Here is a 24,336-nt window from a genome sequence, read left to right on the forward strand (position 1 = left end):
AGGTGTAAGGAATCCAGTAAGAGGTGGAGCATATTCTTGCTAAGATCCAGATACTTCTTAAATCTCGCAGTATCAAAGTTTCGAAGAGACTTTTACGAATGTTCCAACCCAGGAAGATACCGCCAGAGAGTTTTTCTTTCGGTATTTTCTTCTCCTGGAACTCTTGCAGGTACAACAGAAAAATTCTGGTCCAATGAAAGGAGTTGGTGCTCCTTTTCAGGCGAGGGTGTTTGCCTCTTCATTTCTTTTAGTTCCTGACCAAACTAAACCGACCTTGCTGTAACAATTTCCTTTTTACAGACCTGCAAACCGGTACCGAACAGAATACCTTCGTGTCCCCTAAATTGCAACAACGGTAAGTGCAAGATAGTGCCCGGCCTGGGTCCTAAATGCGTCTGTGACCCCCACTACACTGGTGCAAGATGCGAGCACTACCGTTGCTCCCAGTTCTGCAAGAACAAGGGCTTGTGTTACGTCGACTTGATCTCACCGAAGTCCCCTGATTCTCTGGGTCCACTTCGTTGCAACTGCCTCCCACAGTGGACAGGCGATCGATGCGAAATACCGGTGAATCTTTGCGATGGCAGGTACGTATCATTCTAAACTCAGTCCTCATCTTTCCATCAGAAGTGCAGAAGAAGATTCAGGCATGGTAGCCAGGACTTCTTTTCGAAACTTTCTGTATGTTCTTACTATAATTTGAATGAATAGACAATCAATTTCTTGGAAATTTAATGTGTATATCAGTTTCTCTATTTCAGTATCGCAATGAGTTCATGACAGTACTAAAAACAGTGCTCTAATGAACTCATTACAGTACTAAAAACAGTGCTCTAATGAACTCATTACAGTACTAAAAACAGTGCTCTAATGGACTCATTGCAGTACTAAAAACATTGATCTAATGAACTCATTACAGTACTAAAAACAGTGCTCTAATGCACTCATTACAGTATTGAAAACAGTGCTCTAATGAACTCATTACAGTACTAAAAACAGTGCTCTAATGAACTCATTACAGTACTAAAAACAGTGCTCTAATGAACTCATTACAGCATTTTTTTCAGTTATATTGTTTGTTTTGTGGTTGTCAACGCTGACTTCCGAACCTATAAAATTTCAACACATGTCAATTGTCAATATAATATAATTTAGATATAGGGAATTGATTTACAACATATTTCAAAATTTCTCTTAATTCTGGTGGTATCAAATCGATTTCGTCAGACATAATTCACGAATTAAATGTGAATTATAATTATCGTAACAGTCACACCAACTGCCAAGATACAATACAAAAGTCACTAGGATGTATAATCTAAATTTTTTATTGAATTTCGACAATATTTCAGAAAACTTGAAAACTGAAATAAAGAAAATATCGTCTAATACTCGTTGCAGAAGGCAATTCCAACACTCATGTGTTCGAATTTCGCATTCGTGTTGAAATAAGAGCCCATTCTGCAATTTGTTCTAGAATATATGGTGGGTTTATGCAACGTTCCTAAGAACTAAGAACTAACAAGAGAGTGCATAAACGCCACTGAATTCTTAGGTTTAATTCTTAGTTCATGGTTCTTAGTCCTTAGTTCTTAGGTACGGTGCATAAATCCACCATTAGTTCTTAGGAAACGTGCATAAACGCCCTCATTTATTTGTTAGGGTTCAATTCTTAGTTCTTAGGTTTAGTTTTAGTTCTTAGGACTGGTGCATAAACCCACCAATACTATTTAGTGTTCCCTTTGAACGGTTTCTCATTAAATCACATTTCCAGGTGTGCCAACGGTGGCACCTGCTACTCCCCCAAACCCGGCCTTGCGCAGTGCAGCTGTCCATCCGGCTACGGCGGCAACCGCTGTCAACACTGCGTCGGCCTAACCTGTCAGAACGGCGGCAACTGCACCGCCGTGCCATCTGGCGGCAAGACCTGCAAGTGCCCGCCTGGCTTCGCGGGCGTCCATTGCGAAGTGCGGATGTGCGGCCAGTTTGGCACGCCCGTCGCCACGGTGGACGGCTTCCGGTGCAGCTGTCAGGCGGGCTACACGGGCGAGCGGTGCGAGCAGGATAGCTGCCACCTGCACTGCAGGAACGGCGGTACGTGCAGGATGGGCTTGAAGGAGCCTGAGTGCATATGCCCGCCCACTTACGCAGGTAGGAGGTGCGAGACTGACCTATGCGCGGGTGGGGATGTGACGTTGCCACGCTGCAAGGAGAGTTGTAGGTGCGAGAATGGGGCGTGTCTTACGGTGCAGGGGAGGAGGGTTTGCAAGTGCGAGGAGCAATGGATTGGGAAGCGATGCGATGTGAGTATATGTTTTTTTTTCATTTTCTTTGGTGGTGTGTGTAGTCTGATCATAGAGTGTTTCCGAATATTAAAACAGATTTTCAAAATTCCGATGTACAGGGTGTTGTTACGAGGATTTAAACGATTCATAATTTTTTGTTAACCCAGACCTGGATTTTTAAGGCGGTTTTTGCATGATACGTTTGGGCTCTCAATCAGGAACATATTTGCCAAATATGAAGAAAATATATTCATAAAAATTCATAAAACACCCTGTATATCGGCTACGAAGACAGTAAGACCCAATGAATGTGGTATCTCCAGAACCGCCTTGGTGCCACCTATGCACCTGTGAAGTATTTCTGTTTCCCAATGAAACACCCTGTATATTCAGAGTTTGCATATGTCAAAACCTCAAAATGTTATCGGGAATGATATCTCAACCAATTGTGGTTGTGTAACCTTTTTTTTTACTTAACAAATTCATAGAGTTACAGATTCATGAAGAAGTGAATAGAATATAATGGGTGTAGGCAATCCAAGACACACACAAACTAGAGATAAGCGATACCGTGATTTCTAGATCACGTTGTGAAACGTGAACGTTACTTTATGATATCAGTGATATTGAAGCGTGACGTGATCACTGTTTAGGTTGGTTGTTATTAATATTTGTATGAATCACCCAAACCTTAGTTCGTTTATCTTTGCAACTCGAATTGGTCACTCTTATCATTCAAAGCAAAATTAATGAAAAATTATTATGAATACATCCATTTTTCTTACATTTTCAACTCTTTTCCTTATTTCAGATTTAGTTAGGAACGTAACAGAAGGATATCGATTTTTAAAATGTTTCCTCAAATTTGAAGAGGTGGTTTCGAAAGATAATTTCAACTTGCATAAATTACAAGTAGCATAATTTACATCAACTTCTTTGAAGAAAGCCCAAAGATTGCTGGTCTTTCGCCTGTTATTATTCTTTCGCCTATTATTATTATTATTATGTCTCTGACGTGTTTTCGTTTATTTTTTATAATACAGAGTACCATTTATTGCTTCGGTCGGCAACTTCGATATAGAAAGAATTTCTTTGGGGTTGTTTATCAAAGATAAGCATAAAATTAGAATTATATTGCCACCACCAATTATGCTGTAATTCAGTAGTTATTATTTGTTTGTAGCAAGTATTTATTGTTTAACTAGTCCTACAAAAATACTTCCTAAAGCAGGCGAAGTTGCCTACGGATGCTGGGATTGTCATAAAAATATGCAATTATGTTAGTAGAAAAAGGTTCCGAAGCAATAAAAACATCAGGCTGCCTTCATAATTCACGATTGCAACGGACGATGATATGCCCTGAAAAGATCTGTGAAATGTTCGAACTGTGATCCCGTCACGCTCTGTATTCGTTTATCGGAACCGTGACTACCTGTGACATTCTGATATAAGTGATTAAATCACAGTTCGTGAAATATCGCTCTTCTCTAATTATACCACAATTATAACACTTCTTAAAACCCCTTCGCAGATCTTCGTTGGCGCTAGCAACGACTGCAAGGACCTCTGCCAGAACGGCGGCGTGTGCATAATGGAAGACAGGAAGGAGGTGCCCAAGTGCATATGCAAAGAAGGCTGGAGCGGTCCGACCTGCGAGCAACCGCCCCAATGCCTAATGTTCTGCCTGAACGGTGGCGTGTGCAGGCTCAACGAGGACCAAGAGCCCAACTGCGACTGCCCAGACGACTACTTCGGCGCTAGGTGCCAGGATATGTCCTACAGTAAGAGGATGCGCCACATAAACCGCAGTTCGACAGAGAGGGTGCTGATATTGATCGTCCTGGGCAGCTTGTTCATAGGGATCTTCATCTTCCTCGGTTACATTTCCTACTCGTATTGCAGGAAGTTGAGGGAGCCGTTTACGCACGAGAGGTTGCAGGAGAACGATTTTAACAATCCGATCTATCAGGATAGGGATGCTGAGCCGTTCTCTTTGGATGCTGATAAGGTGAGAGTAGATTGGTATCTTATTATTATCCTATATTTTGCCTATACGCGTAGGATTTCTCCTCGCCGTCGGCTTCTCACTCCTCGCTAAGAGGAACATTCACTCAACCCCAGATATTTAAAATATCAGAAGGGTAGAGCTCGGTCGTGTCCGGTCCTTGTGGTCCCCCTGGTTCTCGTCCTCTTACACGTGATCCTTGGACCTGTCCTTCGCTTCCTAGGAATTTTCTCACCGTCCTTGCAGTACCTAAAAGAACAGCTTTTTGCATTATATTACACATATATTCACTAAGTCCCAGTTGCTTGATATTCCTCTTAAGATTTTTGGGCACTATTCCAGTTGTTGAGATGATAATTGGAATAGTTTTCGTTGATTTCATTCCCCACTGACGCTTTATCTGAAATTCGAGGTCCCTATATTTTGAAATTTTTCGACCTCTTTTTGACGCATGTTGTTGTTATTAGGTATTGCTACGTCAACGAGTAATGCTGTCTTTTGATGTTTATCGATTAGTAATATATCTGGTCTATTGTGAGAGACTGTTTTATCAGTCAAAACTGTACGATCCCAGTACAGCTTATAACGTTCGTTTTCCAGGATGATCTCCGGTCGGTACTTGTAATATGGCATTTTTTCAGAATGAATTAGTGCTAATTTGGTTGCCATTTTTTGGTGTAGTATCTTTCCTACTGCATCGTGTCTCTCTTTATATTCATTTCCTGCAAACATTTGACATCCACCCGTGATATGTTGTTATTATTATTATTATTTGAACTGGGATCGTTTTGGTTCGGTAAGCCTTCAGGGAACTGCGACCATGCAGATCTTTTGTTCACTACCCTACTCATTCATGGAAACCCAAGGAGGTCGTCAACGGCGTTAATAAAATTGACAACCTCCTTAGGGGCCTTGGCCGTTACCTCTCTGGTATCCAGAACCGGCTTACCCATGTGAATGGTTCTTAGGCCAGCCAGCTCCGGACACTTGCATATCAAGTGTTCGGCTGTTTCTGCTTCCGATCCACAGAGCCTGCAAATCTCATCTGCTGACTTTTCTATACGGTACATGTGATGTTTGTAGCGACAGTGCCCCGTCAGCAGTCCCACCATCACCCGAAGCTCGGCTAGCGACAGCTTCAGGAGCTTTTTGGCGTAGGTAGGTGAAATCTTCACGAATTTCTTTGCCTGAACAAGTCTAGGAGTGTTAGTTCAGTGGATTGTCCTGCTGTTCAACTCCCATAGCTGGACCGCAGCTTTATATTGGTCTTTTCCTGTCCCACAGAAAGGCTCAGGTCCAGCAGGTGTTAACCTTGATGCCCTTTTTGCAAGTTCATCAGCTCTTTCATTTCCTTCAACCCCACAGTGCCCTGGTACCCATAGTAGAGTCACCTCTGGCCAGTTGCTTTATGGTGCTACGGCACTCCCAAGTCAGCAGAGACCCCTGACAACACGATTCCAGAGATCTCAGTGTGGTTTGGCTGTCCGTGGTGATGTTTATTTTGAGACACTGCTGGACGTATACATAAACAGCCATTATCTCGGTCTGTAGAATCAAGGGCTCACTTCCCAGGGCTTTAGAGATCCTCAGTTTAGGTCCATATTTGGTACTAACTAAAAATCATATGGATTTAATACTAGCACCGCCATCTGTGCATCAGACCGGGTACTTTTCAATTGACCTATTACATCATCAATAATAATGTAATGTTACGTTTGTTATTTTTTTTTTCAGTCTAGTAACTTTGCAAACCCTGTATATGACTCGGTGTACAACGGAAGTACCAGTAGTGGAGATGAGAAGGCAGTACTCTTACATCACAACGCAGATGAAATACCTCTAACACTGGTCGACGAACCAGACACATATCAAAACTGATCAAATCAAAACGAACAAAAACCCTGAAATTTATGAATTGCTGTGAATTGTGCCATTTTTATTTATGTGGAAAATCGTGAGATTTGTCGCGATATTTAGTGTATTTTTCGAAGCGGAAAAACTGAAATGAAAAATTCTAAAAAATATTCAGTTGCAGGATCTCTGTTTTTCTCCTTCTCCGTACTTTGGATATTTTCGATGTTCTGTAGTTTTGCATGCAGCTTTTATTGTTATATTTTGATGTGAAGAAAGTCGTTTCACTGTTCCACTAATGGATTTAACTCGATGTAGATGTTGTTTTTAGATGTTGTCTATTTTAACTAATCGTTTATTTGAATGTGTTGTGCTTTATTAATAGGTATTACCGAACTTCGATGTCGGTGCAGCTGTTTAGCATTTCTCTGATTTCCAACGATGTCAATTTCCTCTATATATTTGTGATGTAAAGAAAAAACTGCCACTTATCGTATATGTGCACAACATGGAAGGAAAATATTTTTGATCTCTGGATGGCAACTGAATATTTTTCCACAAATACACAGATATTTTAATATGTTGAGAATTTTTGAGGAATCTATTTCTAATGCTCATAAATACGTCCATACCGTAACAATAAAAACGAAATGACTGATAAGTATATAAAATAATCTAATCGAACATTATTTTATGTGTTATTTGTGCCAAAAGTAGCTTTTCGAATATCAAAAAAAAAAATTATTGCTCTGTATAGTATGGTTGTGCCAAAAAAAAAAACATGTTTTTTTTAATACCCTTCAATATCGAAAAGGAAGCTGATGTGATTGTTTGGATATTTGTATATATATTTTAGGTAATATTGTGCTCAATACTCATTTACAGTGAATTTACACGAAATTTATATTTTGGGTATAAGTTTCTTTTAATTATATTTTCAGATCAAAGCATATAAAAGCAGGAATTTGTTTTATTTCAATATTTGTCCTATTACCCCAAAAACCTCGACGATAATGACATTTTCAGAGGAAATATTCATTAAGAATGAATTGAAATGAAAAAAATTTAATATGATTTAATAAATACAGGGGGCTATATTTCAATATAAAATATAGTCCAGGTACTTGTTTTATCAAGTCATTGTAGAATATAGTAACTTTATAATAGTATATAAAGAAACAAATGTAAACAAAAAGCCTCCATATTTAGGCTCAGCCAATCAAAAACGAGACCACACTTGTCGCCACTGTTGTTTATTAAGAAAGACAAGCGTGGTCTCGTTTTTGATTGGCTGAGCCTAAATATGGAGGCTTTTTTTTCACATTCTCTATTTATCTGAATTTTGGGATTTATTCAAAATGTAAGGCCCAATTTATTCAGTCACTGTAGTATTCTTCAGTTAAATGAATTCGTTTTATAATTTATTATAAAATTATAATAATTTATTTATAAAAAATCTAAAATTCAAATCGTCAGATAATTTGACTACAAGCCACCTATCCACATTTTACTGAACTAAATATTCTCGCTGTCCAACACGGATAGAATCCTGTATTGTGTACGTCCTCAAGATAATCGGTTTGAGCTACTATTCCTAGATGGTTACTTAATAAACCAAAATTATCTAGGAAGAGTAGCTCAAACCGATCTCAATAGTTCAATAATAGCTCAAATTATTAATAATAATGAATTATAATTTTGGTTTATTAAGTCACCATCTAGGAAGAGTAGCTCAAACCGATAATTTTGAGGAGGTACACATTACAGGACTCTATCCGTGGTGGACAGCGTGAATAATTAGTTCAGTAAAATGTGGATAGGTGGCTTGTAGCCGAATTATCTGACGATTTGAATTTTAGATTTTTACCGAAAAAATGGCATATTTCGAGTGTCACCAGCTCGGTAGTAGGCCTTGATTAGGCGTTATTCAATGGACTTCAAGTCGTAGATGCTGAATTAGGCATCGGTTCTTAGCAGAAAAGCATTTCTACATATTTAAAGCAAAATTTTTCTGCGAATTTTGGAATATCTCTGATTTGAGCTATGTTAGAAAGGAACTGATTACAGATTTCAGCATGGAAAATACTACAAGAAATCAGTTTTGAAAGACGATCCTACAACATTTTTGAACCAAAATTTATCTCACAAAACTCTAAATATCTCGAATTTCATATTAGAAGCAAACTGATTGCGGATTTATGTTCGCTGTGGTCAATTTTTTTTATAATAACAATAATTTAAGTTTATGGGTGTAGATAACTCCATAAAGTATTCTATGTTTATTACTCTGTGGATATCTCATATTGTTCAGTATAATATGGTGGATGCGCTTTTAATTAACGCATCCACCATCAATAGAAATTTGAAACATTTCCTACATTTTGAAAACTACTCAAGATTTCAGCTCTTCCTTTGTGAATTTTTCAAAATTTCCCATATACATACCACAGTGACTATAAATAAAGAAAAAAGTAAGAATAAATTATTTTAAAAGGTATTGTATAGATCTAAGCAATTTTTTTTCAATATTTATATTTTTCGTATAGCTTTATTTTGTAAGCATTAAAATTTTTATCATTCCTTATCCTTGATCATTAACTATATAAACATAATTGATTGAAGGATTCTTGTTGTTTTTTTATTATTTCGATAACCATGGATATAAAATAAAACATCAATGGAAACTATAGCAATGAAATAGCAGTTCTACGCGTTCAATAATCTGACATATACTAATAGAGAATTGATTCTGAATTTAAGATATTCTACAGATATTTCGAAAATGAATTCTATTCTGCTACCAACAGAGATAGAATTTTACATCGATACTATGAAAATCCAAGAAATGGAAAATCTTGGAAGCCATCAGTAAGCCATTAATCTTTTTGTTTTGAATAAGTTGAATCAATAATGATTTAAATGTTTAATTGTAGGTGGTTGGAATGGCACAGTAGATTACAAAAACTGAATCAAGAGGCTTTAATAGAAGCTTCTGAACTTAAAGAGGAATACGTAAAGGAAACACTAATTTCTTTTGGAAAGGTAGAATATTAGGTATTTTTGGCTAATTATATCGAATTATTCTTCTAATCTCTGGACTGAAATGGCAGTATTCAATATTATTTCGATATAATATTGCGATGATTGAAGAAAAGTGGATGGATTGTATGAATATCATTCCAATTCAGCCAAGATGTGGCAATCATGCAATCGTTTCTTGTTCTAACATATCATAAAGAACATTCCGTTATCTATGTTCTTACCTCATTCAACTCTATGATCTCTGCACGATCATAGATCACTAACCACAGAATTCATTCTTGATCTTATTTTCACAGGTAAACTTGCTCATTCACGAAGCAATCCTGATCAATATATGGAAGCACAAAGTCCTGCCACAACTCCTGAAGATGATGCCGTATCCAGAGAGCACGATGATAGCCTACTCCGTGCTCTACCACGAGGCGGTATGCGTCTCTTTACTTGAACTGGCCACTTACCATTCCAGCTTTTGCGAAGCCATGGAGGACGATGCTTTGGAACTTCTAGATTATTGCACCGGAAATGTTTCGCTTCTTCTATCCATCGAATACAGGGAGCCCAAGACCAAAGAATCGCCCAAGGAAGAACTGGACAGACAGAGGGACAACTTGATTTTCGACATCGGTATGAAATGCCTGAGCATCATCAGATACTTGTGCGAAACTATGGAAAGGTGAGGTAGCACTTTTTTCGAATATCCGTTTTATATTAGACGTCTCAATTTTCCGAGAAAATCCTGAATTTCCACCTGAAAAAGGTGCATTCGACAATCTTCCACAGTTGAGGTGCCTGTCTGGCAACTCAAATTACATCCTTCGAAGTGTCAAATTATACTTATACTTTTGTTGTATAGGGTGTTTTTTTTTCGAGGTATTTAACTTTAAGTTGGCATTACTGTTCAAAATGGCGACCGATTTAACAGCTTTCAAGTGATTTATTCTCAGTTTGGTTTGGCAATTCACTACGCACTACGTCCATTTTATTTTGTTTAGCGATGAAGCGCACTTCTGGTTGAATGGCTACGTCAACAAACAAAACTGCCGCATTTGGAGTGAAGCTAATCCTCAAGTGTATGTCGAAACACCGTTACATCCAGAAAAACTGACTGTTTGATGCGCTTTATAAGCTGGTGGAATCATTGGTCCGTACTTCTTCAAAAAGGCTGATGGCCAGAACGTTACAGTCAATGGTGATCGGTATAGAGCCATGATTACTAACTTTTTTATTCCTGAATTGAACAACCATGATGTCCAGGAGCTGTGGTTCCAACAAGACGGCGCAACATGTCACACAGCTCGTGCCCCAATCGATTTAATGAAAGACACGTTTGGTGACCGCCTAATTTCACGTTTTCGACCTGTGAATTGGCCTCCAAGATCTTGTGATTTAACACCGCTAGACTACTTTCTGTGGGGCTATGTAAAGTCATTGGTCTATGCGGATAAGCCACAAACCTTTGACCATTTGGAAGACAACATTCGCCGTGTTATTGCCGATATACGGCCACAAATGTTGGAAAAAGTCATCGAAAATTGGACGTCCAGATTGGACTACATCCGAGCCAGCCGTGGCGGTCATATGCCAGAAATCATATTTAAAATGTAATGCCACAAGATTATCTTGCGGATTAATAAAACTCATGTCAATCGAATAATCCATCTTTGTTTTATTGCAATTTAAAGTTCTATAGCTCTAAAAAAAACACCCTTTATAACAATAATTTCAAAGGCGTAAGCATTTCAAAAATTCATAACTGTGCGGTAAAAGTATTGTATTCATTAACATGATCTATGTCCTCAATTTCAAGAGTTTTGTTGTTAAGTTTCTAATATATAAATATATTTTTTATTTCCTAATTTTTGTTACCCAATCCCAATGTTATTTTTGTTATCCAAGTCTTGGAGAAAATAAAAAATTTCAGATTACCGCTAAGCGTCTGCTCAAGCATATACACCAAGTATGACATACCGACCTTGTTCATTGAGATCCTACGTAGAAAGCCTTGGATAGAGGGAAATAAGCAATATGCTTCTGGAAAATGGAGAGACTGGGATGGAGAAGCAGTTTGTCCTCCAGAAGCGCAGGTATATTTGAAATAATATTGAATTTCCAATCAGTTCTCAAATGACAAGGAAAAAAGTGCTCACATTTGTCTAGAAATGCATTTTTTCGGCAACCGTCCGGGAAGTGCTCACTTTCCGGACGCTTTTTCTCTGAGAAAGTAGCATTTCCCGGCCTAGTCCGGAAAGTACGTACTTCCCGGACTAGGCCGGAAAAGAATCATAGAATCCATAGCAACCGAGATAACGGCTGACAGTTCATATGAAATTAGTTGTCAAAAATTTGCATGTTTTTTGATCGCAATCGCAATAAAATATGGAAAGCAGCAGCGATAGAGTCATTTTACATGGTTGCCGAAAAAATATTGTACGCAACACGCCCGAAAATGGTTTTTTTGGACTCACAGACTTCCAGGACTCGCTTACGCTCGTCCTGGAATTTTGTCTATTCGTCCAAAAAAACCCTATTTTCCGGACTTGTTACGTAAATTACTATTGAGCAATGATGAAAGATTTTTCTTCTTCTTCCTATTAGACGTTTTTTTTTTTCTTCAATACAGATGTTTTTTCCCAGCAGGAATAAAAAAAGATGAGATTATCAGATTTTGAATGTATTGGCTCCATTCTGAAATCAGTTGTTCTCGATCAATTCTAGTGATCAATAGTTTTTCTTTCGTTTGATTTTCTACACTCGATCGCTATGCAACGCGAAACACGCAATTTGACCCAAAAGGAATGTGCCCAGGCGGTAGTTTTGCGAGAAGAAGGGTGGGCATACACAAGAATTGCAGAAAGGTTTGGAGTTTCCCATACAAGTGTGTCCAGAATGTTGCAGCGATTCAGGGAGACAGGTATGAATGTCCGAAGACCAGGACAGGGTAGACCACGGGTAACAACTGCCATTCATGAACGTAACTTGAGAGTTTCTTCGTTGAGACAACGGTTTGCAACCGCTCGACTCCTTCAAAATCAGCTTGAGCAAACTCATGAGGTGCAATTCAGCACCCAGACAATAAGAAATCGCCTCAGAGAATATGATTTAAGGCCTCGTGTCGCGGCAAGAGGCCCAGCTCTTACCCCAGCCCATCGAAGGGCGCGTTTGTATTTTACGAGAGAGCATATCCATTGGGAAGAGGCTGATTGGGAAAGAGTTCTCTTCACAGATGAGTCTAGATTCTGCCTCTACCATTGTGATCGACGTTCCCTTGTATACAGACGTCCACATGAAAGATATGCTCAGTGCAATCTCCTGAATACTACTGGTTTCGGGGGAGGATCGATTATGGTATGGGGTGGAATATCTTTGACTGCTCGCACAGACCTAGTGGTCGTTGATAATGGAGCTATGAATGCTGATAGGTGTATAAGGAACATTCTTGAAGAGCATGTAGTGCCATTTGCCCCATACATAGGTGAAAATTTCATTTTTATGGACGATAATGCCAGATCCCATCGTGCGCGCATCGTTCAGGAGTACCTTGAAGAGGTTGAAGTCTCTCGAATGGAATGGCCAGCAAGAAGTCCAGATCTCAATCCGATTGAGCAGGTTTGGGACAACCTCAATAGAAGGCTGAGAAGTTCAGAAAATCATCCAGCTACTCTTAATGACTTAGGAATCCAACACAGAGAAATCTGGGAAGGATTAGATCAGAACATTTTAAGATCACTCATTTTGAGTATGAACTGTCGTTGCCGAGCTGTAATTAAGGCAAGGGGTGGAAATACCAAGTAATAAATCACTTATCAGCATTACAGTATTTTGAAAATTGTTTATTTCTCTCTTCTAAGATTCGGTGAAATCCTGAATTTTTCTTCCATTTAATGTGTCTTGTTTCGTTCAAAACCTTCCCGAGAGAACATAAAAATTAAGTTATAAAGTCAATGTAGAGTTAACTTTCATTAAAATTGAGATTTTCAGAATGTGCTTTAATTTTTTTGACCGATATACCCTAAGTGAATAAAAATGTTTTCAATAATTTTGATTGAATCATTAATATTTGTATTTATGCTTATCCTGTAACTTTCGAATTTCAGACCTTGCTAACATTGAGACACATATTACTCGACCAGGAATGTCCCAAATATTATCAATTAACTGAATCCAGAAAGTCGCAGCTTCTAAATTTGCTGACTTTCCTAACGCCAGCAATTTTAGACCAATTATCTCCATTAATCGAACTAAAACAGTGGTTATGTCGTATGTCTACTGGAAGTCAACAAGCATCTTCCCTAAATCCGATTTTATTAGAACCTTGTTTGAATATCAAAGAGGGTATAATGCACCAAACTGGTGGGAATTGGAAACAGATAGCGATAAACCAATTGCCCGCTATTTTTTGCAGTGAAAAGGAACAGTTGATGGAAAGCGCAAAAATGTACGATCCAAACTTGAACTAAACCTCTTAAAACTTATCACTTCTAATATTTATTCTTTTCAGTTTGAATGAAGCATACAACACAGACCTTTTGGAAAAATTCGATGTTGAAAATACTGTACCGTGCGCAAGATGCGGAAAAGATTCCACACAAAGATGTTCTCGGTGCAAAAAGTCATGGTACTGTTCAAGAAAATGCCAAGTTACTCATTGGCAACTGCATAAGGAACTTTGTGTTCAAGTTTAATAAATTAAAAAGAAAAAAACAAAATTAATCAAAATTTTTTTATTCTCCTAATTACATTACTTCGACTTGATGTATTCTTTGAGTACATCTAGAGCAGGTGTGTCTTCTCCCCATTCCTGAAATTGAAATGAATATCAAGCAATATTCGAAACGAGGGTTAACAAAACATGCCCGAAAGTAATTGGAGAAAATCTTTCATAAATAGTAGTGTTTTTTTATTCATCATCAGATCTACCCGGATTGAAACACGATGAGCTGTAAGATGGTGTAGAATAACAGATGATTCTATGCCGTTTTGAAGTGTTACGTCACAGAACATTGAGATTAGACAGATATCGTTTCACCATCGTTATGTGGAAAACAACCCCCCCCCCCCCAATCACATTTGTATCATATTCATCTGCTCTGGGAGTCGATGAATCCGATGAACCACCAATGCAAACATTGGTGATTAAAAGAACAAGTTACAGTTTCGATCGTTGCATAAACAAATGATTTTTTTCTGCAACCTTGGTTGAAGCACTGAATACTTTACTGAATGAAAAAACACTACTAATTGTAGACTTTAAATAAAAATAAAAACTTACACTGATGACGACACAAGAACATCCAACAATTTTTCTGGCTTTGCCAGTGGAGTCGATTTTACAGAGACCACTCCACTCTCCCAATTTTTTGTTATTATCTACCTTTATTAAAGGTATTCCATGTTCGGCACATAAGGCAGAGATTAATTTCTTTAGCCTTTCATCGTCACAGTTTTCGGCCAAAATGCACAAAAGAGCTTCCCTTTTGTCCAGTGCTTTGCATACTTGATGCAGTCCATGAACAACGCCCTCAGCAATTAAGGCATTTTTGAGAACTTCTTGAAGGGCCTGGTGTACATCCATTGACCCACCCGAAACAGGGGGTGCGGGGGTAACAACATCACTGAAAACAGATTCAGTATTCTCTCATCTTTGAGTAAACATATTGAAGTTCAATTTATAAGGTTAAGACCACTGAAATCAGGAGACCAATTTTGACTAAGACGAAGTTTCATCAATATATTTCAACTTCATCAAGGAAAGTTCATTTAGTTGAATGAAGAAGATTAATCTGTGTACGGATAATATTGGAAATTCATAGTAACACTTCGTTAAATGTATAAAAACTAAGAAAGAATGTTTAACACTAAAAAGTCCAATGTAAATTTGCAATCATCGGAGAACGGAAGATACGATTTTATTGATAATTTGGTTTCTTGGATATGAACTACTGCTTTATGAATCTGAAACAATTTCAGCGCTGCGGTGTCACTTTTATCGTTTTGCCGTAGCCTGCTTTCAATGGTCCTAAACCTGTAAATTGAACTTCAAAATCATTTAAAGCAGAATGCGGACTTAGGTTAATGTAAATAGAGACCCACTATATTAAAAAAAAATTATCAATTTCGAATCTGATAACCGAATTGAGTAAAACGACTGTTCGAAAAGAGAATAGTTACTTTACATAGGTAATAATAATTAAAATAGTAGCGGTTAAAATTATAACATAAATTCAACTTACACTTCTCCGTCCGACATTTTGATCTGAAAAAAATATATAGCCAATTAGTTTCTACACAATACGTTACGAATACTTCAAGTTTAAATCAATTTGGATGTATAAAATAACTTGGTAAATTAACAGATGAATACATAAATTCAACTCACCCAGAATCTTGAATAGGTTAACGCAAAAGAATCTGGTTAGAAAGATTTTAGGTTACAAGAACATAAAGTATCCTTTATCCTTAAAACATAGAATACACTAAACTTATGTCATATTCAGAGAATTTGATGAAAGCTTAAGCTACAAATTTTTTTAAATGATTTCTGTCAAACCTCAAATGGACTTTGAATTTCTGAATGCAAATATTTCATTTAGGAATAATTTAGGAAGTTTGAATAATTGTGGTATAATAAAGTCGTATATTCTTCATAGCTTTTCAGGGCGTCTGCTACTGCGTTCGGTATATGTCACACCGTTCGCACCATTCCCATATATTTAGTATTCTGTGATTCCCACCGTAAGCTCCCTAAGCGTTCGGCAACTTACACCTTTCGCACCGTCTGCACTTTTCTGCGTTCGGTAAATGTCTACCGAATGCACCGGTGCTTAACCTTTCGCACCTCCTAGGTAGACGAAGAAAATAAAATGTTGCCATGATGAAAGCCAACCTCTGTGAGGAGATGGCACCTTAAGAAGAAGGTCGTATGAACCAAATTTGTTTTCATTGGATAAGGAAAAATGAGGATGAACTCATATTAGAAAAAGAAAACAATTTATTAGTTAAGATTTATTATGAGTTTTAAATAAAAGAATGAATCAATCAAGAAATACCAAAATAAATAATTCTAACTTCCGCCCAAAACATGCCCCTGTCCTAAATTACGTCTTCCGAAGAGACCGCTTGACCCACTATTTCTATTACCAGACGCGGTACCAGTTTGTGGTCTTCTTGGGGCCATTCCAAAAGTATGTACACCCCCTATCCTATCAGGGAACCATTGTTTCAAAACTGAAGGGGTGTCAAGGAGAACAGGGCCCCCAAGTTCTTGAGGATATTTGAATTTCAGGAAAAAGTATAAATGTCCAATTATAATTCCAATGAGTTCAGTTAGACCCATTCCGTTTAAAATCATATTGAAACCAAACAGCACCCAGGGTAAATACATAGCCTTGAATCTGGTACCAAACCAGAAAGTAACAATTGTATCTTTATTCAGCTGACACCACACATATAGAACAGATAATATCATCGCATCCATCAAGAGCTGAAAATTCAGTGAATAAATAGTAATAATTAATTTTCATTATTCAGTAACAACGTACAGGCATTCCAATAATCAAACCAGCTGTCACACAGCATATCCAATTGAATAAAAGCATGAACAAATAATCTGATGGTCTACCGGAAAAATGATCTGAAAGGATATCGAATTGTAATAGTTATAAAGAACTCACTGATTTGACCTTACCTTCTTCTAATCGCTTAGAGTAGGTATATAAAAAGTACAAATTTATTAAGAAATGAAATCCTGTTTGAGGACTTAGAGGGTAATAGAATAAGGCTGTAAGGGGTCTCCATATCTGAAATTTCTTCAAAAAAGGTTCATACAGAAGAATTAATGTGTAAGGGCTAACTATTCCAAACCTCCCAATAAGAGTTAAAGCTATAGTTGAGCCAAACCAATACCGTGTGAACACAGGAATAGTTTTAAACCAATCGCTGATATCTGACATTTTTCTAGCTCTTTCAGCAGTTTTTTCAGATCAATTTCAGTAACTTTCAATGCGAATTCAAAATATCAACTTCATTTTACTCAGACAATAAAAATGTTATTGGACACGTGTACTACTTGAAATAGTTGTGTTTACAATCGATTTATCATTAATTTCATTTTCCCTAGTGGATTGAAAGTGAAAATTTTTGACAATTCATTACCGACAGTAGTGCCAATCCTCGCCAACAAGAAAAATAATCATAGCAGTATCGGTAACCAAATAGAATTATTCAATTTTTTCCTGGTTTAATGATATCAAGTGTGATTTTATTTACTTTCCACTCAAACCAAACGTATTGTTCAATATATTACCTAGTTATGAACAATAATCTGACTAAATAATCTTTTGAATGAAAATTATTCCTCTTTTATATATTTTACAACTAACAAAATATTTAAATACGTTTTATTTCTCATTTTGGTGAGATGACTCGGGAAAAGAAAGGTTTTTTTTTTTATATTCAGATTCACAAAACGCACCTTGAAATTGAATACCTAAGCATATGTATACAATATTGAAAATATTGTCTATCGATAAGTGCAATTGTTTTTATCATCGTTATCATTTTCATGAAATCAGAGATTGTACTGATTCAATTACAGTGCACACATTTCATCTTATCATTTGAACATTGAAATATTGAAAGAATTTTTCCATTAAAATTGAAAAATGTTTTCCTGCTGCACTCAGCCGAAAAGAAGGTTTAGTAAAAACAGTTCTAAAGCTCAATCAAAAGGTATTTGTTTGAAAAACTGGTCTTTGCGTGTTTGTTTAATTTATTTGCTTTACTCCTGTCAATGTTATGTTTGAATTTTTTATTTTTAGAAAATGTTACATCTAATTCTGTTGCTGAAGTACCTACTGTAGAAACCATATACATGGAGAATACAAAAACAAAATTGCAAAAATTGGACAGTACGGACAGTACGAAATCTTATTTCAGCGTGATTTCCAAAAAATCTACAACCAGTAAAGAACAAGATTTTTATAGTGTGAGCAGTCAGGAATCAGTAGCAGGGTCTTAAGTAAAAATATGTTCTAATTAAAAATATCAAAACCATACCTTCTCATTTAATTAATAATTATAATAACAAATAGTGCTGAATACTCTTATATTAACCTACTTCTGCATGTAATATATACGTGCTGTGGAAAAATAGTTGTTTTTATAATGAATAAAGTTTTATTGTGATATCTGAATTGGTTCTATAAATTTATTTGCCCTTTGAAAACCGGAATTGTGTGAAAATGTTGTGAAATAGGGGAAGTAAAAGGTTGTTTTCGTTATCAGAAAAATTTACTACTAGATGGCGCTATTGTTTACGAAACGTACAAAATGTTACTTCTACTATGAAGCGACAGAAATTGTACTTTATTTGAATTCCTCTAGTTTAAACGAAAAAACAAACACAATATTCAAATTTTTTTTTAAGAAACTAACCTAAAAAAATCATATGATTAATTTTATAATTAGGTGGTCGTTGTTCTGTGGGCAAAAGTCAAAACTATTTTCTATAAAAAAATGATGAATAGATGACAATGTCAACAAATGTTCAAAACTAATACTGGATGCATAAATTTACTTTAATGACTTTATGAAGCAATTATGTCGGAAAACAGCGAAAATACAACGCCATCATTGAGTCAATACTTTGGACGTGATTCTGGAGCTAGCGACCAGCTTGATTTTACGTCTAACCTGTCGGATACATCGAATAAGTTAAATACCCTTAAATTAGATGACAATCATTTGGAGCCAGAGAACAAGAACGAGCCTGTAGTGTGTAGACTGTTTTTAGATAATGCTTCGCAATCTAAGGATCCAACAGCACCGTTTTTTGATTATTTCGGATCAGGTCCTGATGCTGCTTTAAACCAGAATAGTGTAGATAAGAATGCCATGATGCCCAATTTGGACATTCCTGCCATGATGGATGTATGCCTTATCATCTACTTTATGTTAATCATTGTTTGCATGTAAACTTTTTTAGAGCGGTTACGAGTCGAGGGTTGCAGTGGGATCTGAAGCAGAAAGAAGAAGAGACGCTTGGATACCTAGTGAACAAACTAGACAGATATTGATCAAATGTGTTACATCAACACCTGGTACTTTTTTCCCAGAAAGAGAATGCCTGACTATGCCTGGAGTTCTTCTAGAAGAAGAGCTAGTAAGTTTTTAGCCGTTTCCAAAAAGGCCCTTATTTTGTGCATATAAATCAGTTAACCTTTATCTTATAAACTAGAGCTTGAAATTTTTCATTTGAACATAGGAAATACATCCAAAATCGGTTTTTGTGAAAATAATAAAAGTTAGGTTAAATAAGGTTATAGTTTTGATTGAATTCATAGGGTGATAGTGTTGGAGAGGCAGTTACTGTTTGTTTAGGAGAAGCAGAAGCCGCTGAGAGGAGAATAATCACAGCAAATGATGTAACTCAGGATGAAAGAGGTTTAAGGGAATTGGTACAAGCCGGTGCTTATAGGTATGAAAAATTTGAATTTGCTAATTCAAAAGAATTGAAATGATTCATCCATTGACCATGATTACTACTTCCATCCATTTTTTTAGGGCTGCTATAAATCTAACCTCAAGACTGTTAGAAATTTATGGACAAGGTAGAGGTCGAGCAGGACACCCCAGTAAACACTCCTCTCATTCTCTGCAGCTTTGGTTCACAAGAATAGCTCTTTTGGTCAAGACGAAATTGTTCAGTATAGCGCTGGCAGAAGCTGAAACGTTCGGAGAACTGGATAAGCCAGACATTTTTTATCAAGTGAGAAACTCGAACATTTTTCATTCTTTTAAGGTGACGGTGAACTTTTCAGTTTTATCCAGAAATGTACGGGGACCGACCAGGTTCTATAGCATCCTTTTCGTTTCGATTGTTGCTTGCTGAACTGCCTATGCATTGTGGGAACTTCATAGATAGCCTTCCGAGGCTCTTTAATCTCTGGTCAATTGTCAAACAGGTAAGTCCAAAATGAATCTATTCATACTAGTGAATTCCCAGAAGACATTGTCTGTCAAACTAATGTTAGCCTATATCCTTCAACTTAACATCAATTCTCAAAGTCCCATAACCTTTAAAAAATAATTCATCTTGATGTCTACTGCCAGAACAACCATAGAAGAGATAGAAACCCAATTTTTTTGAAGTTACCTTATCGCTTGAACTCTAGGTTTTCCATAGAGAAAACAAAGGTGGGACCTGTCCACAAAAAAATTTAATGTTTGTAACTGAAAATACTTTTATTAATTTCATTAATTTGTAGGATCATTGAACTTAATTCATGATTTCAGATTCAGAATAATCTGCAGGCCGGATTATGTGAAGATGGAAACCAGATGGGGATAAGTGAATCGGACAGATCCAATTCGGAACGACTGTGGAGAAGTAGAGAAATTCGTCTGGTGCATTCGATTATCGATTGTGCCATTTGTCTGAAGAACTTTCAGTTGGCGATTGACCTCACAAAGGAGATATGCGAAATGTAATTCTCTCAATTTTTTTCCTAATCTCTCCAAAGTAACTACATATATTGGACTTACAAATAGCTCTTAAGGAAACATACTTAGCCACATGGTCGGAGATTTAACATGTAGTAGCATAATCGTCTCGTAGAGCCAGTTACCCTTTGGAAGAAAGTATTCCTTCTCTATGTCACAATGCTAAGCTAATATGACATGGTGTAGCCTCTATCTTTGGTATCATTTGGCAAAGAGTTCTATGAATTAATCAGATAATAGCGGTTATATTTGATCTGCATTATACTTTTGACATTATGATTCTATGATCAGCAGCCAACTGTCAAACTATCGCAACTTATATTCTGCTACTTGACATTGATTGTCAAAGTCCCTTAACCTTTGAAAAATTGTCTATGCCGACGTCTACTGTCATTTTTTACAGCACTCAGTCAGGCCAGATTCTTTGGTCTCTGGAATTGGTCATAGTTATTCTTCTATTTGGGACAGAGACAAATCAAACAAATCAAAGATCAAAAAAATCGGTCCAGACGTTTTGAACTATAACTATAACCCAATCTATACCACATATGAATTTATTGGATCGATTTATTTTATTTTTTACAGAGATGTAGCCAATAAGCACACCCTTTTATCAGCATTAGGTCGGCTACATTTGATTGTGGGCGATATAGTTGGAGCCGAGACTAGCTTCAACAAAGCAAGCTCATATACGGAAGAGAAGGGGATGAAAGATAGAAAATTGGAAGTTCGATCACTGATAGACAGAGGACTCTTGTGTATTGCGAATAAGAATTATAACGAAGCACTAAATTTCTTTCAAGAAGCTAAATCTATAGAACCTAATAAAACAATGGTAAGTGTCTTCAGTCATTGTAAAAGCTATCGCCTACCTTCATAGTCGTAGTATCTGATTATAATTATGTATCCATTTATAACGGGTGTTTTTTTTTCGAGGTATATAACTTTAAGTTGGCATTAATGTTCAAGATGGCGACCGATTTAACAGCTGTCAAGTGATTTATCCTTAGTTTGGTTTGGCAATTTATCATGAATAGACTCACGCCTGAACAACGCTTGCAAATAGTGCAATTTTATTTCGAAAATAATGGTTCTGTGCGGAATACGTATCGCGCACTACGTCCATTAGAGATGAAGCGCACTTCTGGTTGAATGGCTACGTCAACAAACAAAACTGCCGCATTTGGAGTGAAGCTAATCCTAAAGTGTATGTCGAAACACCGTTACATCCAGAAAAACTGACCGTTTAGTGCGCTTTATGGGCTGATGGAATCATTGGTCCGTACTTCTTCAAAAACGATGATGGCCAGAACGTTGCAGTCATGGCGATCGGTATAGAGCCATGATTACTAACGTTTTCATTCCTGTAATGAACAACCATGATTTCCAGGAGCTGTGGTTCCAACAAGACGGCGCAACATGTCACACAGCTCGTGCCACAATCGATTTATTGAAAGACACGTTTGGTGACCGCCTAATTTCACGTTTTGGACCTGTGAATTGGCCTCCAAGATCTTGTGATTTAACACCGCTTGATTACTTTCTGTGGGGCTATTAAAAGTCATTGGTCTATGCGGATAAGCCACAAACCCTTGACCATTTGGAAGACAACATTCGCCGTGTTATTGCCGATATACGGCCACAAATGTTGGAAAAAGTCATCGAAAATTGGACGTCCAGATTGGACTACATCCTAGCCTGCCGTGGCGGTCATATGCCAGAAATCATATTCAAAATGTAATGCCACTAGATTATCTTGCGGATAAATGAAATTCATGTCAATCGAATAATCCATCGTTGTTTTATTGCAATGTAAAGTTCTATAGCTCTAAAAAAAACACCCTTTACTTGGCACTCTTGACTATATGTCAAAATCGACAGTTTATATGAATGACAACTGGAGCTAATGACAGATATTCACAGATGCCAACACAAGAAATTACGTGTTGGAGTTTTTTCGAGTATCATTGAATTCTTTTCCACGTTTGCAGATTTTGAATAACATGGCAGTGTGTCATATGTACAGTGGGAGACTGAAGGATGCTATATCCATATTAGAGTCTGCAATCGCGGCAAATCCACCACAAGCGCTTCACGAATCCGTTATACTTAACCTTTGTACTCTATACGACATGGAATCGTCGAAGGGGAGAATGAAGAAGTTTGCTCTCTTGAGACAGATTTCTCGTTATCAGGCAGATGCTCCGACAACTATTCTGGAAAAACTGTACGGTTGATGGAGGAGTTTCCTTTGTTTGAAGGAAAAAAAAGAATGCTTCATTTATTGTTATTACAAGTACACGAGTGGGTCTTGATTGTGGATGCTAACACCATGGACAAAGTATCCCTTTCCCCGATAATTTATCGCTAATTAGATTGTGAAGACTAACATTTGGTGTTATCTATATGATTTTCCAGCTGCAATGTGCAACTGTGATTCTCAAATAATTTTTATAATGAAAATCGATTCCATCCTATAAATGTGAGCATTTAGTATTGAAGTCTCAATCAGGTTAATCTTAACATTTTTAGCTATTTTGAAAACGTTCATATTGATATGAGAACTAAATTTTGCATTGACCTGAATTTCAAAAATGAAATCTAAATTGTTTATATAGTTCATTCCAAGATGTTCGGAATTGCGGAACAATTAGATTATTTAATAAATATTACGTGCTTTTATTGTTATTATTTATTCGTTGTAGTTAGAGCTGTTTTTATATTTGAAAGAACCTCCTATTTGTTCTCTTAAATTCTGTAGATTAGAATACCCTTTCTGTGAAATCCAAATAGTATTAATATATATTTTTGTTGTATAACGCTTGGATAATAATGAAGATATCTCAATAAAATTTATATTTCTACCTTGCCTCAAGCAATGTTCATATAATTACTATATAAATATTATCTTGAACCTGAAAATATTCATTAATGATGATATTTTCTATCAGGAACATCCTTATAAAGTTTTTCCCATAGTTTTATATATTCCTTTTTCATCTCTTCACGTTTTGCAAAATATTCAGGATATTGAGCTTTTTCTAATGGGTGCCAATAATCTAAAACCCAGTCCGGTGGAGGAACTTCTCTTCCATAAGCAACACCACCTGGTGATCCTGGAACTAATAAATCGATTTAAGCTTTAGTTTCTTTCTTTTCAATCGAGTCAGTTGACAGCAACCAGCTTACATTTTTTTGGCAGAGGATGTGATACTTTGAACAAATATTCTTCTCCATTTTCTAGTAGTTCTTTCGCTACTCTGAGGTCTTTAATGTCTCTATTTTTATCAAAATCCTCCCTCAAAAGTACTGCCCGAAATCGATATATTTCTCTGGAAAACAATACGTGTTATGTAAGATTATCCATGGAGGAGAACGAAAATTGTCAAACCTCTGGGTATAAAAATTTTCTAGGTTTCTCAAGGCTCTTTTATACAAGCTTTGTACTTTCCTCGTATGGGAAACGAGTCCTATAACAGGTATTCCGACAGACATTCTTGCTATTTATTAAATTTGTTTAGAATTACTGACTTTAAGATTCCAACCTCAAAAGGTCAGATGAAATAATGACAATTTACTCTGTGATTTATTGTTTTGGTTTTCATAGAATGCTGTTCTAATTAGGTAACGTATGTATGGGATTTTATACATTAT

At 36.7% G+C, this 24,336-nt stretch overlaps 6 protein-coding genes across 6 annotated transcripts in view; 3 read left to right on the top strand and 3 right to left on the bottom strand.

Annotated features, from left to right (window-relative positions):
• Positions 1 to 7,101, top strand: part of LOC123675104 (low-density lipoprotein receptor-related protein 1) — a 42,013-nt gene extending 34,912 nt beyond the window's left edge. The window contains exons 29-32 of the mRNA XM_045610358.1: positions 301 to 587; positions 1,775 to 2,303; positions 3,817 to 4,293; positions 6,025 to 7,101. Of these exons, the coding sequence (XP_045466314.1) occupies positions 301 to 587; positions 1,775 to 2,303; positions 3,817 to 4,293; positions 6,025 to 6,168 (1,437 nt within the window). The 3' untranslated portion in view covers positions 6,169 to 7,101. The remainder of the gene's footprint in view (positions 1 to 300; positions 588 to 1,774; positions 2,304 to 3,816; positions 4,294 to 6,024) is intronic.
• A 1,737-nt stretch (positions 7,102 to 8,838) lies between these two features.
• LOC123671076 (zinc finger MYND domain-containing protein 10) lies at positions 8,839 to 13,893 on the top strand. Its single transcript, XM_045604736.1, has 6 exons — positions 8,839 to 9,009; positions 9,075 to 9,183; positions 9,480 to 9,856; positions 11,105 to 11,267; positions 13,278 to 13,618; positions 13,682 to 13,893. The coding sequence occupies exons 1-6, from the start codon at positions 8,924 to 8,926 to the stop codon at positions 13,863 to 13,865; spliced, it is 1,260 nt and encodes a 419-aa protein (XP_045460692.1). The 5' UTR covers positions 8,839 to 8,923; the 3' UTR covers positions 13,866 to 13,893.
• Positions 13,890 to 15,695, bottom strand: LOC123671080 (40S ribosomal protein S12). The gene is made up of 4 exons (XM_045604744.1): positions 15,560 to 15,695; positions 15,414 to 15,436; positions 14,453 to 14,795; positions 13,890 to 13,981 (listed from the first exon to the last, which is right to left on the bottom strand). Exons 2-4 carry the CDS (start codon positions 15,428 to 15,430, stop codon positions 13,922 to 13,924), a joined length of 420 nt encoding a protein of 139 aa, XP_045460700.1. The 5' UTR covers positions 15,431 to 15,436; positions 15,560 to 15,695; the 3' UTR covers positions 13,890 to 13,921.
• A 475-nt stretch (positions 15,696 to 16,170) lies between these two features.
• LOC123671077 (derlin-1) lies at positions 16,171 to 17,370 on the bottom strand. The gene is made up of 3 exons (XM_045604737.1): positions 16,868 to 17,370; positions 16,722 to 16,813; positions 16,171 to 16,663 (listed from the first exon to the last, which is right to left on the bottom strand). Exons 1-3 carry the CDS (start codon positions 17,130 to 17,132, stop codon positions 16,244 to 16,246), a joined length of 777 nt encoding a protein of 258 aa, XP_045460693.1. The 5' UTR covers positions 17,133 to 17,370; the 3' UTR covers positions 16,171 to 16,243.
• A 1,271-nt stretch (positions 17,371 to 18,641) lies between these two features.
• Positions 18,642 to 23,546, top strand: LOC123671075 (trafficking protein particle complex subunit 12). Its single transcript, XM_045604735.1, has 8 exons — positions 18,642 to 19,110; positions 19,166 to 19,342; positions 19,524 to 19,657; positions 19,744 to 19,948; positions 20,001 to 20,144; positions 20,476 to 20,666; positions 21,268 to 21,517; positions 22,674 to 23,546. Exons 1-8 carry the CDS (start codon positions 18,781 to 18,783, stop codon positions 22,917 to 22,919), a joined length of 1,677 nt encoding a protein of 558 aa, XP_045460691.1. The 5' UTR covers positions 18,642 to 18,780; the 3' UTR covers positions 22,920 to 23,546.
• LOC123671079 (NADH dehydrogenase [ubiquinone] 1 beta subcomplex subunit 9) lies at positions 23,524 to 24,255 on the bottom strand. The gene is made up of 3 exons (XM_045604743.1): positions 24,074 to 24,255; positions 23,872 to 24,014; positions 23,524 to 23,804 (listed from the first exon to the last, which is right to left on the bottom strand). The coding sequence occupies exons 1-3, from the start codon at positions 24,175 to 24,177 to the stop codon at positions 23,611 to 23,613; spliced, it is 441 nt and encodes a 146-aa protein (XP_045460699.1). The 5' UTR covers positions 24,178 to 24,255; the 3' UTR covers positions 23,524 to 23,610.
• Between the last annotated feature and the right edge of the window lie 81 nt (positions 24,256 to 24,336).

Source organism: Harmonia axyridis, chromosome 1 (assembly GCF_914767665.1).
Source record: "Harmonia axyridis chromosome 1, icHarAxyr1.1, whole genome shotgun sequence".
Lineage (NCBI taxonomy): Eukaryota > Metazoa > Arthropoda > Insecta > Coleoptera > Coccinellidae > Harmonia > Harmonia axyridis.

Coding starts and splice junctions, on each gene's coding strand:
- LOC123671076 (XM_045604736.1), top strand. CDS start 8,924: ATGAATTCTATTCTGCTACCAACAGAGATAGAATTTTACATCGATACT. Junction 9,857..11,104: donor TTGTGCGAAACTATGGAAAG/GTGAGGTAGCAC, acceptor AAAAAATTTCAG/ATTACCGCTAAGCGTCTGCT. Junction 13,619..13,681: donor TTGATGGAAAGCGCAAAAAT/GTACGATCCAAA, acceptor TATTCTTTTCAG/TTTGAATGAAGCATACAACA.
- LOC123671080 (XM_045604744.1), bottom strand. Junction 13,982..14,452: donor GTTCTTGTGTCGTCATCAGT/GTAAGTTTTTAT, acceptor TTTCAATTTCAG/GAATGGGGAGAAGACACACC.
- LOC123671077 (XM_045604737.1), bottom strand. CDS start 17,132: ATGTCAGATATCAGCGATTGGTTTAAAACTATTCCTGTGTTCACACGG. Junction 16,814..16,867: donor CTCTAAGCGATTAGAAGAAG/GTAAGGTCAAAT, acceptor ATATCCTTTCAG/ATCATTTTTCCGGTAGACCA. Junction 16,664..16,721: donor GTTTGATTATTGGAATGCCT/GTACGTTGTTAC, acceptor CTGAATTTTCAG/CTCTTGATGGATGCGATGAT.
- LOC123671075 (XM_045604735.1), top strand. CDS start 18,781: ATGTCGGAAAACAGCGAAAATACAACGCCATCATTGAGTCAATACTTT. Junction 20,667..21,267: donor ACAAAGGAGATATGCGAAAT/GTAATTCTCTCA, acceptor TATTTTTTACAG/AGATGTAGCCAATAAGCACA. Junction 21,518..22,673: donor TAGAACCTAATAAAACAATG/GTAAGTGTCTTC, acceptor CCACGTTTGCAG/ATTTTGAATAACATGGCAGT.
- LOC123671079 (XM_045604743.1), bottom strand. CDS start 24,177: ATGTCTGTCGGAATACCTGTTATAGGACTCGTTTCCCATACGAGGAAA. Junction 24,015..24,073: donor GAAAATTTTTATACCCAGAG/GTTTGACAATTT, acceptor ATTGTTTTCCAG/AGAAATATATCGATTTCGGG. Junction 23,805..23,871: donor ACATCCTCTGCCAAAAAAAT/GTAAGCTGGTTG, acceptor TCGATTTATTAG/TTCCAGGATCACCAGGTGGT.